Source organism: Erinaceus europaeus, chromosome 15 (genome assembly GCF_950295315.1).
Source record: "Erinaceus europaeus chromosome 15, mEriEur2.1, whole genome shotgun sequence".
Lineage (NCBI taxonomy): Eukaryota > Metazoa > Chordata > Mammalia > Eulipotyphla > Erinaceidae > Erinaceus > Erinaceus europaeus.
This window is the reverse complement of record NC_080176.1, coordinates 45323835-45338728: the sequence shown is the minus strand read 5'-3', so window position 1 is coordinate 45338728 and position 14894 is coordinate 45323835. Positions and strand designations below refer to the sequence as shown.

Here is a 14894-nt window from a genome sequence, read left to right as displayed (position 1 = left end):
CACATTTCCTTTTCCACTGTTTTACTATACATGGAACCCCTTAAATTTAAAAGACAAATAAGTCATATAATAGTTTTACTGTTATTGCAGTGTATTTCTAAGGATCTTAATGGACTTCGAACACTTAACAGATTTTACAAGACATATTAATAACATAAAGGGTCAGGTAGCATTTTACAACTGAGGAAGCCAAGAATGGAATGAACAATGGTTGGTCACAAAATACATGGCTGATGACAAAGAAGCCCATTTCTGTTACATTCCTAATAAAATGATCACTTCAAAAACCATTTGTTATTGGAAAGAAAAGTCTAGTTAGATATTTAGAGGAAACTGTATTCTTCTGCAACCCCCCCATAAGAATGTGCAGTATTTATCTGCTTATACTTACAGTGGAGTGGCGAGACATCTCACACTGGCTTTATTTGCCCTTGTCACTTCTCTGTATTTGGGGTGGATGCTTGGTGTGTGCCCTCACTTGGTTCTGATGCTCTTGTGCATAGCTGTACAAAGCCTTCCCGGCCTCAGATGAATGTTATGGTTATGATTCTTCAGTGGGATAAATATCTTTAAAACATTTGAGTAGAAGATGTGTTTTTTTAAAGAAGCATGACTTTGGGAGACATCATTTGCATTTCCTTCTCTATAAGCTTCAAGGAATGCAGTATTCCAACAAATCAGTCTTTCCTCACTTCCCATGATTGCCTCACCTGAAGCATGACTTACTTAGTTGAACTCTGCCTTCTGCCTAAATTTCTGAGGAACTTTCTCTAAGATCATTTAGATCCCATTGCTAAATGAAAATCATTACTTATATGATTATACCTTATAGACCATATACCTTTATTTTTGAAATTCACTTTTTTTTTTCTTTTGACCTTCTTGACCACTTTGAATTGTACTCCCTGCTCTAGATCCTATTCCTAAAATATCATATAGGTCACACAAGTGTCTACATCTACTCAGTTTATATTGCTAGTCTTAATGTCTCCATTGAACAATAGACCTTTTTGACCTGACATCTATTAGAATGAGTGATGGAGGGTTTATTGTTTACCCAAAACACTGTTGCAATTCTTTTAGTGTCCTATATTTCAATAACAAGCAATTTCCTGCACCTTCTCCCTCAAGTATGAAATCTGGAAGTTGTTTATGCTTCCTTCTTTAAAAAAAATTTTATCTTTATTTATTTATTGGATAGAGACAGCCAGAAATCAAGAGGGAAGTGGATGATAGAGAAGGGAGAGAGACAGAAACCTGCAACCCTGCTTCACCACTTGCATAGCTTTCCCTCTGCAGGTAGGGATCCGTGGTTTGAACCTGGGTCATTGTGCATTGTAACATGTGCACTCAACCAGGTGCACTACCACCCAGCCCAGTTTATGCTTTCTTCTTTACTGTTTTCTTCCTTTAGTCCATCAAGTTCCATTACATCTATAGTTAGAAATATCTCAAGTGTCTTTAAAACTTCCATTCATTGTCTCTGCTGTTGATTTTGCTATTAAAAATAATACCAGAAAGAATAAACTTTTTAAATTGTCATTTCACCATTTCACATATGGGCAGATGTATCCATAGAGCAGGTTACCAGATAAAAGTGTCGATGACTCTGTATTTGGCAAATACTAATTACCATTTCTCCCCTCCATAAAGATCGAATATGTCTAGACAGAAAGCACTGTTATGATAGATGCTGTAACACATCATTGATGAGCTCTTTGGCATAAGACTACTTTATCTAGGTATTCATTTGACAAAAGATAAAATTGAATCTGTATGTCATGCAAATGTCACAGAAAACTCCAGATAAAAGATTTGAATTTAATCTGTAGTACCATATAAATAACAGTGATTCCTTACTTAAATTTGAAGTAAGGAAGGTTAATTGATAGCTCATCTCCCAAAGGTATTTATTAAAATTGAGAAATATTTTAAGAGACACTTGTCTCCATGGTATAAGACTAAACCAAACTGAAAAAAACATCATAAACAAAGTCAAAAGGTAACTGGTGAACTGGAAAATCTATTTGTAGATCACATTTTAAAATACTAACATACTTACTATAAAGAGTTCTAATAAGTCAAAAAGAAGTATAATGAGTATGAACATGAAATATTTCTTATAAAACGATAAAAATGACAGTATAATCTTTCAGCTGTCATTCATTATCAGAAAAGATAAATTAGAAACTACAATGAAAAGATCACTTTGCCCTTGACAAGCATCCAGAATTTTGGCAGCATGACACTAAGTAAGGAGAGAAGTAGAAATTCTCCAAAATCATTGGTGATTGTAACCACACGTTAAAACCTTTATGAATATTAATGTAAATGAAAATTGTTAGTGAAAATTAGAGTGTTTCTGCTGTATATTTTTCACCCAAAGTCAAATCTTTGTTCTTATGTACTACTATTTTCTGCTCTGCAGAAATACTATCAGATTTTCCTTACATGCTAATTGTTAAAAGTTATTTCGTAGGATTTTAACTTTATATTGCTCCTGAACATGAATTTTTTCCCCTGACATTATGTTATTTAGCTCGTTTTATTCATGTGCATGAAGGCTAATGGCTTTTGATATTTAATGGGTATTTTCTTAATTTCTGAAATTTCTCATACTGCTGTGTTGCTGACCTGATGATTTGCTTAGTTTTTCCATCATTTCCATTTGAAATGATCATATCAAATATAATAGACTTTTAATATCTATTTCACATGAGTGAGAGAGATCAGAGACCTGCTCAGCTCTGGCATAAAGTGGGATACTGAGGATTCAACTTGTCATCTATGGGACCTAAAGTGTACAATTTATGTGCCCTAACTGTTGAATTATCTCTTTGGCCCAAGGTTTTGTTTTTGGTTTCCCAATTCATATCTCTCCCTTTCCAATTCATCTGATATCTAATATTTTCCTTTTGCTTTTTATACAAGTTTACTGTAAATATTGACCTGGCAGGTATGTTATCTCTGAATCTGAGGGTCTGTGACTTGATTTCACTGTTCTTCCAGGCCAAAATAAATTAATTAATTAATCAATTAAATTAAATAGAGTATGTAGTATTTTCAGTTCAGAAGTCGTTTCTCAATTACTCTTCTCACTCTGGTGTTCTAGGTTTATCTTCAGGGTTTTTTTTTTTGCCCTATAAATTCCTTGTTATATGCTTTAGAATGGCAAATAAATATATAACAAAACATACCAAAAATATTGTTCACTGAAGAGGGCACAGGACTTTGTACCTTCCATACTGAGCTCTTATTCTACATGGAATTCCCATAGAAATGGAGAGATCTCAGGTGCTGAGTTGTCTCTTCTCTCTCTGTCTCTGTCTCTCTCTGTCTATAGCTGCATGAAAAGTCAACCTAGGAACGTGAAAATTACAGATGGGTGTGGTCTAGGCTCTACAGAAACAAACAGATGTGTCCATCATCTTTATAGTTTTGGCACAGGCTTTTGTCTGAGTAGTCTATCTGCTGCTACTGCAAATAACAATGCTTTCTCTTTGGTCCCCTCCAAACTGGTCAAACTTAACTTAGTCATATATAAAGTAGTATGTAATTTATCTGACTAAAAAATATATATTTAAGAAAAAATATTGATATACTGTGTTGGTGATGTTAAGATTATGTTTCATTGTTACTTTTCTGTATTATTTTAAAATTCAGTCCCTTGGGAGCCAATTGGTAGTGTGATCTTTTAAGTGCAAGGAACAGAGTTTGAATGCCCTGCCCGCTGCTCTCTACCTGCAGGGGGTCCACTTCATAAACTGTGAAGGAGGTTTACAGGTGTCTTTCTTTCTCTCCCTCTTTCTAGTTCCCCATCCTCTCAATTTCTTTTTTGTCCTATTTAATAAAAATTAGAATAAAATGTACAATTTGGTCACTTTTGTGCTGTATTTATCAGCCATTCCAGGTTTTATTTACAGGGCTCTATTACCTCTGAACCTTTGTATAGACTTTCTGCATTTGAAAGCTCTGTCTTTCTTGACGTGGTGATTTGTAATGCTTTTCAGGTGACCTTACCTGACAAAAGCCTAGTTCCCAGTTTTCATCCATAGCATCCTAGATTACTGTCATGAAGTGTATCCTACTTTATCACAGTTGCAAAATATGTCTTACCTCCAAGTGGCATTGTTGAGGGGGATTATGATGGCCGCATGTGGCAGAGATTCAACAACCATTTGCTATTTATCCATAGTATTGTCATGAGAACCAGAACATTACTCTGGCACATTCAATGTCTGAGATGGAACTCAAGATCTCATGCCTGTGAGTCCAATACTTTATCCATGTGTTACCTCTTGGCCTGTGTGTTAATCCAGCTAATCTTTATTACCAAATCCAGATCTCTCCCTTATATCACTTTTTATAACCTCACAGTTCACCTCCAGGCTTCCACTCTTATATCTTTAAATTTTCATTGTGTGTGTGTGTGTGTTTGTGTGTGTATGTGTGTGTAGTCAGGGTAGTGAACATGCTTCTGGGCTGCTTTTTCTCTGAGAGGCAGAGAGAGACAGAGAGAGAGGGAAAGACACCATAAGACATCATTCCCTGGTGCACTGGCATGTCCGCGTGGCACTTATAGCAAGACATCCCAATCCTGAGAGCTATTTCTCCATGTCGCCCCTGACTCTTGGTCTGGGATAGTGTAGTTTCACTGGGGTTTGTAAGAGTTAGCTACGCATGACACTCCCACCCTAGATCTACTGGTGTTGCTCTTCGCACTAAGAATAAAATATGCATTACTGGGGCTGGGAATATAACTCAGCAGTAGAGTGCATGCTTTATACATGTATGAGTCCCTAGGTTCAAAGGCACCAAAACAAATTGCACCCTTTCGTAAGGCCTTTTTGATTTTTTGTGATATGTTCCTGATTGCCCTTTTGGTAGCACTACTATTACACACCCTTCTCCATGGTCTACTCTTAGGAAAACATTTTACTTCATCCGACACACCAGTGAAGTTACTTGTAGGTCATTTGTTCTGCTTGTTTGCTTCATATGAAAGACACTTTCAAAGCAGTGAACTGTGAGCTTTCTCATTTCATTCAGGCTTCAGGTCCCTCCTCTGTGGCCCTCAATTCCTGCTTTATTATTATTATTATTTTTATACTAGGTATCTCTTTCTGCCTTGGCACTGCGTGACCTTTGTGATTTTGTGTAGCTATTTTTTTTTGTCTCTCATTATAATATAATCTCTGTGAGGTGACAAAGATTTAACTTCATTCACCACTATGCCTTTCTATACTACGTAGCCCTTAATAAGCAACCAATAGGTCTTTTTTTGATAAATAAATGGTGTTTGGTTTTATCCATCTTGAGCTGTAATACTCAGTCATCTAATTCTCACAGTTGATCTCCTGGCTTCTACTCTTGAATCTTTAAGTTTTCTTTCTTTCTTTCTTTCTTTCTTTCTTTCTTTCTTTCTGTCTGTCTGTCTGTCTGTCTGTCTTTCTTTCTTTCTCTCTTTCTTTCTTTTTTTCTTTCTTTGCTTGGGTATTATTATTCATATGGTGAAATTGTCTCCACTACTAATTTATGGATGAAACATGAGCTTTACTTTTCCAGAACCTTCATATAAAATTTAAATTAGATAGGTAAATAGAATTACTTTACCATATATTAAAAATAAAAATTTTATTCCAACTTTTATTAGTTGAATGTATGTTTGTAGATCTATAAATAATAGTACAAATGTATATTCTCTTTGCTTTTGGTGAAGCCCTAGGGAAGATGTTGTGAAAGTTTTAGAAGATCCATTGTAAATTTTCAGAAATAACTAAATTAAATCTTGCTATGTTCAAATTATATTGTACTAGAATTGGTTAAGATTAAATCATAGCCTTTTAGAAAAAATAAATAAAACATTAAAATGTTTTCTTTTTTTTTTCACCTTATTGAGGAGGTGCTGATTCATAAGACTACTGTTCTCACAGAGGTACTGTTTCACAGCTCTTTAAGATGGGTGTCAACACACCTCACCCACAAGCAAATTGTCATTTCTCTCCACTATAGGGTACTGGGCCCACAACTGCCTTTCAAGACCATCCGTACGTCCCCTTTGAGTCCTTGAAGTTGGTAAAGAGACCACTGTTTATTGCCCTTTCTCCTCACATTTTTCCTTGCTTTATTTCTTAATCCCCACCTATAAGTCTGATCACTTACCATTTATCCTCCTCCTGTCTTACATAAAAGACTTTTTTACATTCAGGGTTATTGCTGGGGCTCGGGGCAGGCACTATGAATCCACTGCTCCCGGAGGCCATTCACCACCACCACCACCACCCCATTTTATTGGACAGGTCAGAGAGAAACTGAGATTGAGGTGAGGGAGAGAGAAACATATACACCTGCAGACCTGCTTCAATACTTATGAAGTGATCAGACTGGGCTCAAACCAGGATCGTTGTGCTTTGTACTATGTGTGCGTAACCCAGTATGCCACTGGTGGGCCCCCATAAAATATTTTCTAAGAGGACCTTAATACACATTTGTGAGAAGTTGGACCTTCAGAGTAAGTTCATATTTCAGAATGATATGCTTGTTTGTATAGGATCATATATACTTTCCAAATCATTTCACGACAGTTGGTAATTTCTCTTTAAAAGCACCAGGAAAAGGAAAACACTAATAAAACTTGGACTGGGTTTGATGACTTGGACCAAGGCAAAGGACTCAGGGTAAAGAGGGTGGGGAGAGAGATGGGGAAGGGGTTAGGGGTTCTAGTGCATGATGGTAGAAATGCACTTTAATTGGGGGTGAGAGTGTTTTGCAGACACCTGTCATAGAGAGGTGAGAAGTTGTACCCATATGGGAACAGTTGGTCTATAAACCATTAACTCCACCCCCACTCCCAATAAAACAATAAAAGAAAAAACACTAAGGTTTTTTTTTTTCCTGTTGTTGTTCCTTAGTATATTATTCACTTGGTGCCATAGCTCATAGTTAGCTAAAGTCACTGTTGATTCATTACATTTATTGTCTTCCCTCTTTTGCTTGCATACTTGTACTCATGCAGATTCACCAATATTCCCACTAAGTTAGGGAAGTCACCATCAACTCAGTTTTGCAGAACAGGACATAAAGGACAAGATGGTAAGAACCCCTCTGAGCTTTCATGCTTTGTGAAGAGTGGAGACATGAATTTGAGCTTATCAGTCTTCCCCTCCGTAGAGACTTTCTCAGTTCTTACTCTAGGCATGCTTTAATTAATTTTTGCAATTATGGAAAGCAACTCATAGCTATATCATTTTATACATTTTATAAACTATGTTTGCATTAAAATCATTTTTACTCATGATAGTTATTTGATTTATTTTTAGATCTTAACACTTGCTTGTGATGCATGTGAAGAAGCAGTACTTCATGTGCCCTCTGAACTAGAAGCTGACAAATTTGTAGGCAGAGGTAAGAAAATGCCAAGAGATAAACCAAATCCAAAGTTGGTGTAGTCTTTTGGTTAAAATTACATAGTTGCTTTGAATGTTGTCCTTTAAAAAACATATCCAGTAGGTAAGGAATTTAAGTGGTAAAATAATGACTAATGTCGACATTTGGTTCACTTCTGTGAAATCAAGAGAAGAAATTGAACCTAAATTTTAAGGTATTGCTTTAAAATTTTTTCTCTTGCTGAGGAGTCAGCATAATGGTTATGGCAAAAGACGTTCATGCCTGAGGCTCTGAGGTCCCAGATTCAATCCCCAGTATCACCAGAAGCCAGAGCTGAGCAGTGTTCTGGTCTTTCTCTCTGAATCTCCCAGTCTCAGATATATATTGACTTGGGGGCCAGGTGGTGATGCACTGCTTTAAAGCTCACATATCACCATGCTCAAAGATCTGGGTTCTAGTCTCTTCTAGAACCCTGGGGGGAAGCTTCACAAACAGTGAAACAAGATGGCAGCTGTCTATCTTTCTCTCTCACTCTTTACCTCCCCTTCTCTCTCAATTTCTCTTTGTCCTATCAAATAAAAAGAAAGCAGAAAGAAAAAGTTATACAAGGAAAAAATGGCCACCAGGGGCCATGGATTCATAGTATTGGCACAAATCCCATTGATAACCCTGGTGGCAATGAAAAGAAAAATAAATAAACAAAAAAGAAAATGGCTTCACTGTTCCCAGTGATCTTTAAAAAAACTATAAAAAACACTTAATATTTCATTTATATTTTCTTTCACATATTTTAAACAAATGCAACTAATTTGCCATAGGTTTATGATACTATAAAATGTCAGGAGTGTACTCTCACACCCTGTAAATGTATAAGCCTAGCTATACTCAGCAGCAACGTCCCTTTGCTATTTCTTTTATCAGATTCATTCCCTTTACAGTTCTTCTGTATTGTTTATTACTTTTTCTATATAACATTGTCACATTAAAAAAATTAAACCATTCAGAACTCAGTTATGGTGACTAACAAAATTTTTAATGAAGAATTTGGTAATACTTTAATAACTTCTAATGTAAATCTTTCCAATTACTTAATTTCAAGTAACATATAGCTTATTTCCAATTTCAAAAAATAGTGTAAATTTAAGTATTCATTCACCAGAGTTCTCATATTTTTATTTAAGGTCAAGTATCTCTTCTTGAAAGGATGTAATTACTAGGGACTAAGTAGTGGTGCCTATTTAGAGTGGACATGCTACAGTGTGCAAAGACCCAGATTCAAACCCCCAGGTTCTCACTTGCAGGGGGAAAGTGGTGAAGCAGTGTTTCAGGTTTCTGTATGTCTCTCTCTATCACCCCCTTTCCTCTCAATTTATCTGTCTCTATCAAAATAAATAAAAAAAATTTTTTTTGAAAGAATGTAATTATAAGAAGTGATGCAGAGGCTCGGGCAGTTGCACAGATGGTTAAACGCAAATGGCAAGAAGCTCAAGGACTGTCCTAAGGATCCCAGTTCGAGCCCTGGGCTCCCCACCTGCAGGGGGTTCACTTCACAGGCGGTGAAGCAGGTCTGCAGGTGTTTTTCTCTCCCCCTCTCTGTCTTCCCCTACTCTCTCCATTTCTCTCTGTCCTATCCAACAACAATGACATCAATGACAATAATATTAATAACCACAACAACAATAAAAAAGGGCAACAAAAGGGGGAAAATAGCCTCCAGGAGAAGTGGATTCATGGTGCAGGCACTGAACCCCAATAATAACCCTGGAGACAAAAAAGGAAAAGAAACAAAATGATGCACATGTTTAATGAAGCTTAATTAAGTTTCATATGCCATTTCAGAATTCCAAAATTTTAAATGTCATCATATCACTATAACTAATTTTAAGTTAGATTGCTATTAAAGATATATCTTGCTATGTCTTACCTTAAACGTTCTTGCTATGTATATTTTTGTATAGTTGACCTGAAGGGCTGCTTTCGATCTGCCAATCTAATTCATTCAAGTGATCCTGATTTTAAAGTCTTAGAAGATGGCTCCATCTATACAAGACATTCTATCACTTTGTCCTCAGAGAAAAGACATTTTACAATATTGCTTTCCAACACTGAGAACCAAGAAAATAAGGAAATACTTGTCATTTTAGTTCATCAAACAAAGGTACAGTCAATTATAAAGCTTTTTTCCCCCTTTTTCTTCAGATGTAACTAGCACTGGCATAATAGATAGGGATATTCTGATTACTGGTAATGGAATCAGAAAGCATTTAGGACATTCTAGCTTAAAGAGCAATGAAAACCAAGGTACTACTTAAACATTTTTTTTTCTTTTTATTATTTTATTGAGAGAAGCATGCAGGGAAGTGAGCCCCATCCCAGAGGTTCTAAGATTGAGAGAAACATAGGCTCTATAGAGGAAGCGGGAGATCCCTGTTGTCTTAGGGTTTAAGAAGACAGTCGATAGTTATTACAGTAATTGCATTGTTTGGCAATTGGGTTAACTTTGAAAAATCCCTTTATTAGGATTTTCTGTATCATACACAACCTCACCATATTTTAAACCATATTTTAAACTACTTAAACATTCTTCAAATGGAAAATATTAAACAACATAAGCTATTTACTACAGACTGCTACTCCTGTTCATTTTGGATGTATAGTTGAAAATGTTATATACTATAAAATGAGAATTTTAGAGTAGGTATAAATACAGTCTTCATTCTGACTAGAGATTAGATTTCTAAGTGTAAGTTAGGAAACCTGAATCTCTGGAAGTTTCTTAGATCATATGCCACAGAATTTGTAGTCTAGAAAGTAGATGACTCTTTTAAATGCAGGTCTGGACCTCATGCATGCTTATCATATTGTGATACTCCTGTAGAGATTACCTCTATTGTATCATGGGACATTACACACTTCAGCACTTTGAAAGCTGTCACCATATTTTTCTCCTTGCTCTGACACAGATCTCTTTGTTGATTCCCTGCCTCTTGGTTGCTGGTGAGTGGAAGATACTAATGACAATTTTAGAAGGACACCTACTTTCCTTATTTTCTTTGCATATTTTTCTCCCATGTTTTTGCATGGCCAGGCAGCTGTAGACTTTTTTTCAGTTCTTCTTGTAAGCTTTCAACTCTGTCTCTTTTCTGTGTCCTCTTGACCCCCTTTATTATTTTCTCAAAAAATATTTCAGTGATAATATGTCAGCTCCATCTTCATTAACTTTTTTTGCTATGACATTTAGTTTGGTTTTCAAGCTCATGATTTTATAGATCCCTAGCTAGTCCTCATGAGAGAAGAATGGTTTACTTTGGAAGTAAGTTAATCATGGGCTCTTTTTTTTTTTTCTTTCTTCCTTTGAAATTGAGGTACTGAAGAAAAGACATTCTACAGAAATGGTTCTAAGACGTGCCAAGAGACGATGGGCTCCTATTCCTTGTTCAATGTTAGAGAATTCCTTGGGTCCTTTCCCACTCTTTCTTCAACAGGTACAGTTTACTTTCTTGCCACTGTGAAAGTCTGTTTCCATTTTTTTAAAATATTTATTTATTTATTCCCTTTTGTTGCCTTTGTTCTTTTCATTCTTGTAGTTATTATTGTTGTTTGATAGGACAGAGAGAGGTGGAAAGAGAAGGTAAGAGAAAGACACCTCAGAGCTGCTTCACTGCTTGTGAAGCAGCTCCCCTGTTGGTGGGGAGCTGGGGGCTTGGACCAGGATCCTTACGCTGGTCCTTGTGCTTTGTGCCACCTGCGCTTAACCCGCTGCGCTACCACCCAACTCTCTGTTTCCATCTTTTTAAAAAAATCTGTACACTTATGATGCAGATATTTTTGGAAATTTTATATTAATATATGAGTGACTACGTATTTTATGTTTCACTATATGTGTACAAATAAAAATTTTATGTCTATATATGCAATTTCACAGTTTTTGTCATGAATTGGTTAGTCACAAAACTGTACAATCTATTTTGTACTTGCAAACACTGGGCTCCTTAATGAATTTTCATATCACTAAAATGTTTCACAGAGTCTGCCATTCTCTAGATCCAAGCATCTTTTATAATAAAGAATGAAATTGTTAACAATAGGCAAAATGCCATGAAGGAAAGACACACGTATTATATGCCTAAATCCATGGCAAGAAGCATACTGATTCCATGTTCTCTTGCTTTTAACATTTAGTGAAAACTTGGCAAACCTTTTCTTTTCCCACTGTTGGTAATCAGTAACATTTAGTTGATTACTTGGACATCATTTCTTCTAGATTTTGAAATGATGAGAGAGAAACCCTCATTGTATCCCACCAAGTAACTTAATGCAGCCAAGAGAACTTATTAAAATTAAAAAAGAAGTTATCAGAGAATAATCATTTGCCGTCCTTTTATGCTATAAAATCTTAATAGGAAAATGAAAATGACTTTGAAAAAAAATTGTTTGTTGAACCAAATATCAGAAAATTATACTTGCAAGGACATTATCCTAATCCTATTCTTACTAATTTTTTTTTCATGCTTCAACTTCTGTAATAAAGAAGCTACTGACAAAGACAGAATTTAACTAACAAAAATATTTTCTAAGTTTTGGGCCACAAAAGTACATTTTAGGGCCTGCAGAGCATTTCACTTTGATAGTGTACTACCTAAGTTTGAATCTTGGCTTTGGCAAAAAAAAAAAAAAAGTATATTTTATTTCTAGTATCTTTAATATGTTATAGAAAATTAAAGTTCATATTGTAAAGCAAAATTAGAGACTATTTCAAGCTCAGATTTATACTTTTCTTTATATGAGGGAAAAAAATAAAATATTTGACCCTATCTGCACCAAAGAGATGGTATTGTTTTGCTTTTAAATTATCACTTAATTATTTTGGAAAACTAAGACACCACTCCATTATTTTCTTCATGGCTTGGTTTTTAAATTTTTTAAATATTAGACTTTTAAAACTCTATTTCTACTTTTTATTCATACATAATAGTAAAGGTGTTGAATACCTATTACTATATGCCCTGTGTTTTATTTATATTAGGTATTGAATACTCATCACATTAAAAATTGCAATGTGACTGCATAACACATGGATAAAAGTTTGTGTGAAATAAGTAAGTTTCTTATGTGTATCTGCATTTTAGGTTCAATCTGACACAGCACAAAATTACACTATATACTATTCCATCAGAGGGTCTGGAGTCGACAGAGAACCTAAAAATTTATTTTATATAGAAAGAGATACTGGAAACCTGTTTTGTACTGGTCCTATAGATCGTGAGCAGTATGAATCTTTTGAGGTAAAGCTTTAAGTTTACATATTGAATTAGTGATGATTAAACTTGGATATTTTGTCTCTTACTATCAGGTCATTGAATGTTTTGTCTTTTCTAAAATCGTATTCTGTACTCTTTTTTTGATATACAGACTTGACTTCAAATACATTTTTAAGCTAAGAATATCAGATTCTATTAGATCAGTCTTGGTAATATAATTCTGCTTTTTATTTTTCAAATGAGAATAGAGTGCCATTTTGAGGACTATTTAGTTGACAGAGTAGATTAGTGAACATCTTACAGATGTAGAAACAGATATAAGTGGTAAGTCAAGTTCAAAATAAAAATCTCAATGACTTTCCTGGGAAACTATTAATTTATGGTAAGCACATATAGGATGTAGACTGTGTATGCAGCCTTCTAATTATCTGTCTAACTTTTTAGGGAAGAGTAAGAATTGATATATAGGTACTTAACCTAGTGCTATTTCCAGTAGAAACTGGCCATTTTACTTAACTCAGTTTTTGTTAATTTTGCATCTTCTTGGACTCAATTAATTATATATCAGTAAATAAAATTAACTGAGTGGGCATGCTAACTTTTGAGTTAAATAGTTAAGATTAGACTTACATGCCTTCTAAGTACTTGTGATGTTTCACTTTGTTATGGTCATTGTTATGAGAAGGATTTGAACTTCATATTGTAAAATCTAAAGGTGTAAACTATACTGCATATGTAATTTGTGGTCAGTTATTCTAGTTTTGATTCCCACTTTAAGATTAAACATTTTAATGATGAGAATTCTATGAATAAATGTCCAATATACTTCAAATTCTAATCTGAAATGAATTAATATCCTAGTTGACTGCACCTGGGAACTTGGAATTCTAAGTATTAGGGGGGGAAAGTTTAGTTAAACTTAAAAGATAGACATTTTTATTCAGGGGCTGGGCGGTGGTTCACCTGGTTTAGTGCACATGTTACAGTGCTCAAGGAACAGGGTTCAAGTCCCTGGTCCCCACTTGAGGGGAGAAGGTTTCATGAGTGGTGAAGTAGAGCTGTAGGTGTCTCTCTCCCTCTCTATCACCCTCTTCTCTCCCCATTTATGGCTGTCTCTATCTAATAAATAAATAAAGATAATATAAAAATTTTAAAAAGAAATTTTTATTTAAAAATAAAATAATTCTCATGATTGTTTTGGGAAAGTAATAATAAAAACATCACATTAATCAACAACAAAAAGAATCTTCTGTCATTTTAGATACATTTAAACATAAGACGCTATATTACATCTTGAATAAGCTACCTTTTTGGCACTGAGATTGTATCCCTACCCATAGAAATGCTAAACAGTCTCCAGATTAAAGCCAAAACAAGCCCGAATCATATCTTAAAGGATAATCTTTTATTTATTCCTCATTTTGTTGTCTTTACAGATCACTGCTTTTGCAACAACTCCAGATGGATATACTCCAGAGCTTCCACTGCCTCTCCTGATCAGAATTGAGGATGAGAATGACAACTACCCAGTATTTACAGAAAAAGTTTATACTTTTTCAGTTCTTGAAAACTGCAGGATTGGTGAGTTGCTACTTTAATAATGCATAGACTCTTCAAGTTTCATTTCAAATTATTTTTCTTTTCTTTATTTATTGGATAAAGATAGCCAGAAGTCGAGAAGAAGGGAGAGACAGACAGAGAAGGAAAGAGACAGAGAGATACCTGCAGCACTGCTTCACCATTTGCAAAACTTCCCCCCTGCAGGTGGGGACTGGGGGCTCAAACCTGTGTCCTTGAGCATTGTAACATGTGCTCTCAGCCAAGTGTGCCACCATCCAGCCCCCAAGTTTCACTTCATAAGTTGAGTTTCACTGTAGGCATTTGGAGGCAGCATATCTCCCTGTCAAGAGCAAGGAAAAAAATCTGTCAATTGGACCCCTCTGGAAAAAGTTTTATCCTGCCTTTCATAAACTGTATGTTAGGACCCTGGGAAAGTTCCTTAATCTCAACGAACCTTAGTTTCCATATCCATAAAATGGGATATCTATATGCTAGATTATTATAAAGATTAAATCAAAACCGGTGTAAGGATTCTGGTTCAATCCCCTGGCTACCCACCTGCAAGGGGGTCACTTCACAAGTGGTGAAGCAGGTCTGCAGGTGTCTATCTTTTTCTCCTCTTCTCTGTCTTCCCCTCCTCTCTTCATTTCTCTCTGTCCTATCCAACAACAACAACATCAATAACAA

The 14894-nt window shown here is 35.4% G+C and overlaps 1 protein-coding gene across 4 annotated transcripts in view; it reads left to right on the top strand.

The window, feature by feature from the left end:
- Positions 1-14894, top strand: part of DSC2 (desmocollin 2) — a 32064-nt gene that overhangs the window by 1739 nt on the left and 15431 nt on the right. For 2 of the 4 annotated variants that reach the window (XM_060173651.1, XM_060173653.1), the window contains exons 2-6: positions 7320-7404; positions 9345-9544; positions 10761-10871; positions 12516-12671; positions 14084-14228. In XM_060173651.1, coding sequence (XP_060029634.1) covers positions 7320-7404; positions 9345-9544; positions 10761-10871; positions 12516-12671; positions 14084-14228 — 697 coding nt within the window. Of the gene's footprint in view, positions 1-7319; positions 7405-9344; positions 9545-10751; positions 10872-12515; positions 12672-14083; positions 14229-14894 lie in introns of all 4 variants that reach the window. The other 2 variants (XM_060173650.1, XM_060173652.1) reach the window with 1 other exon arrangement.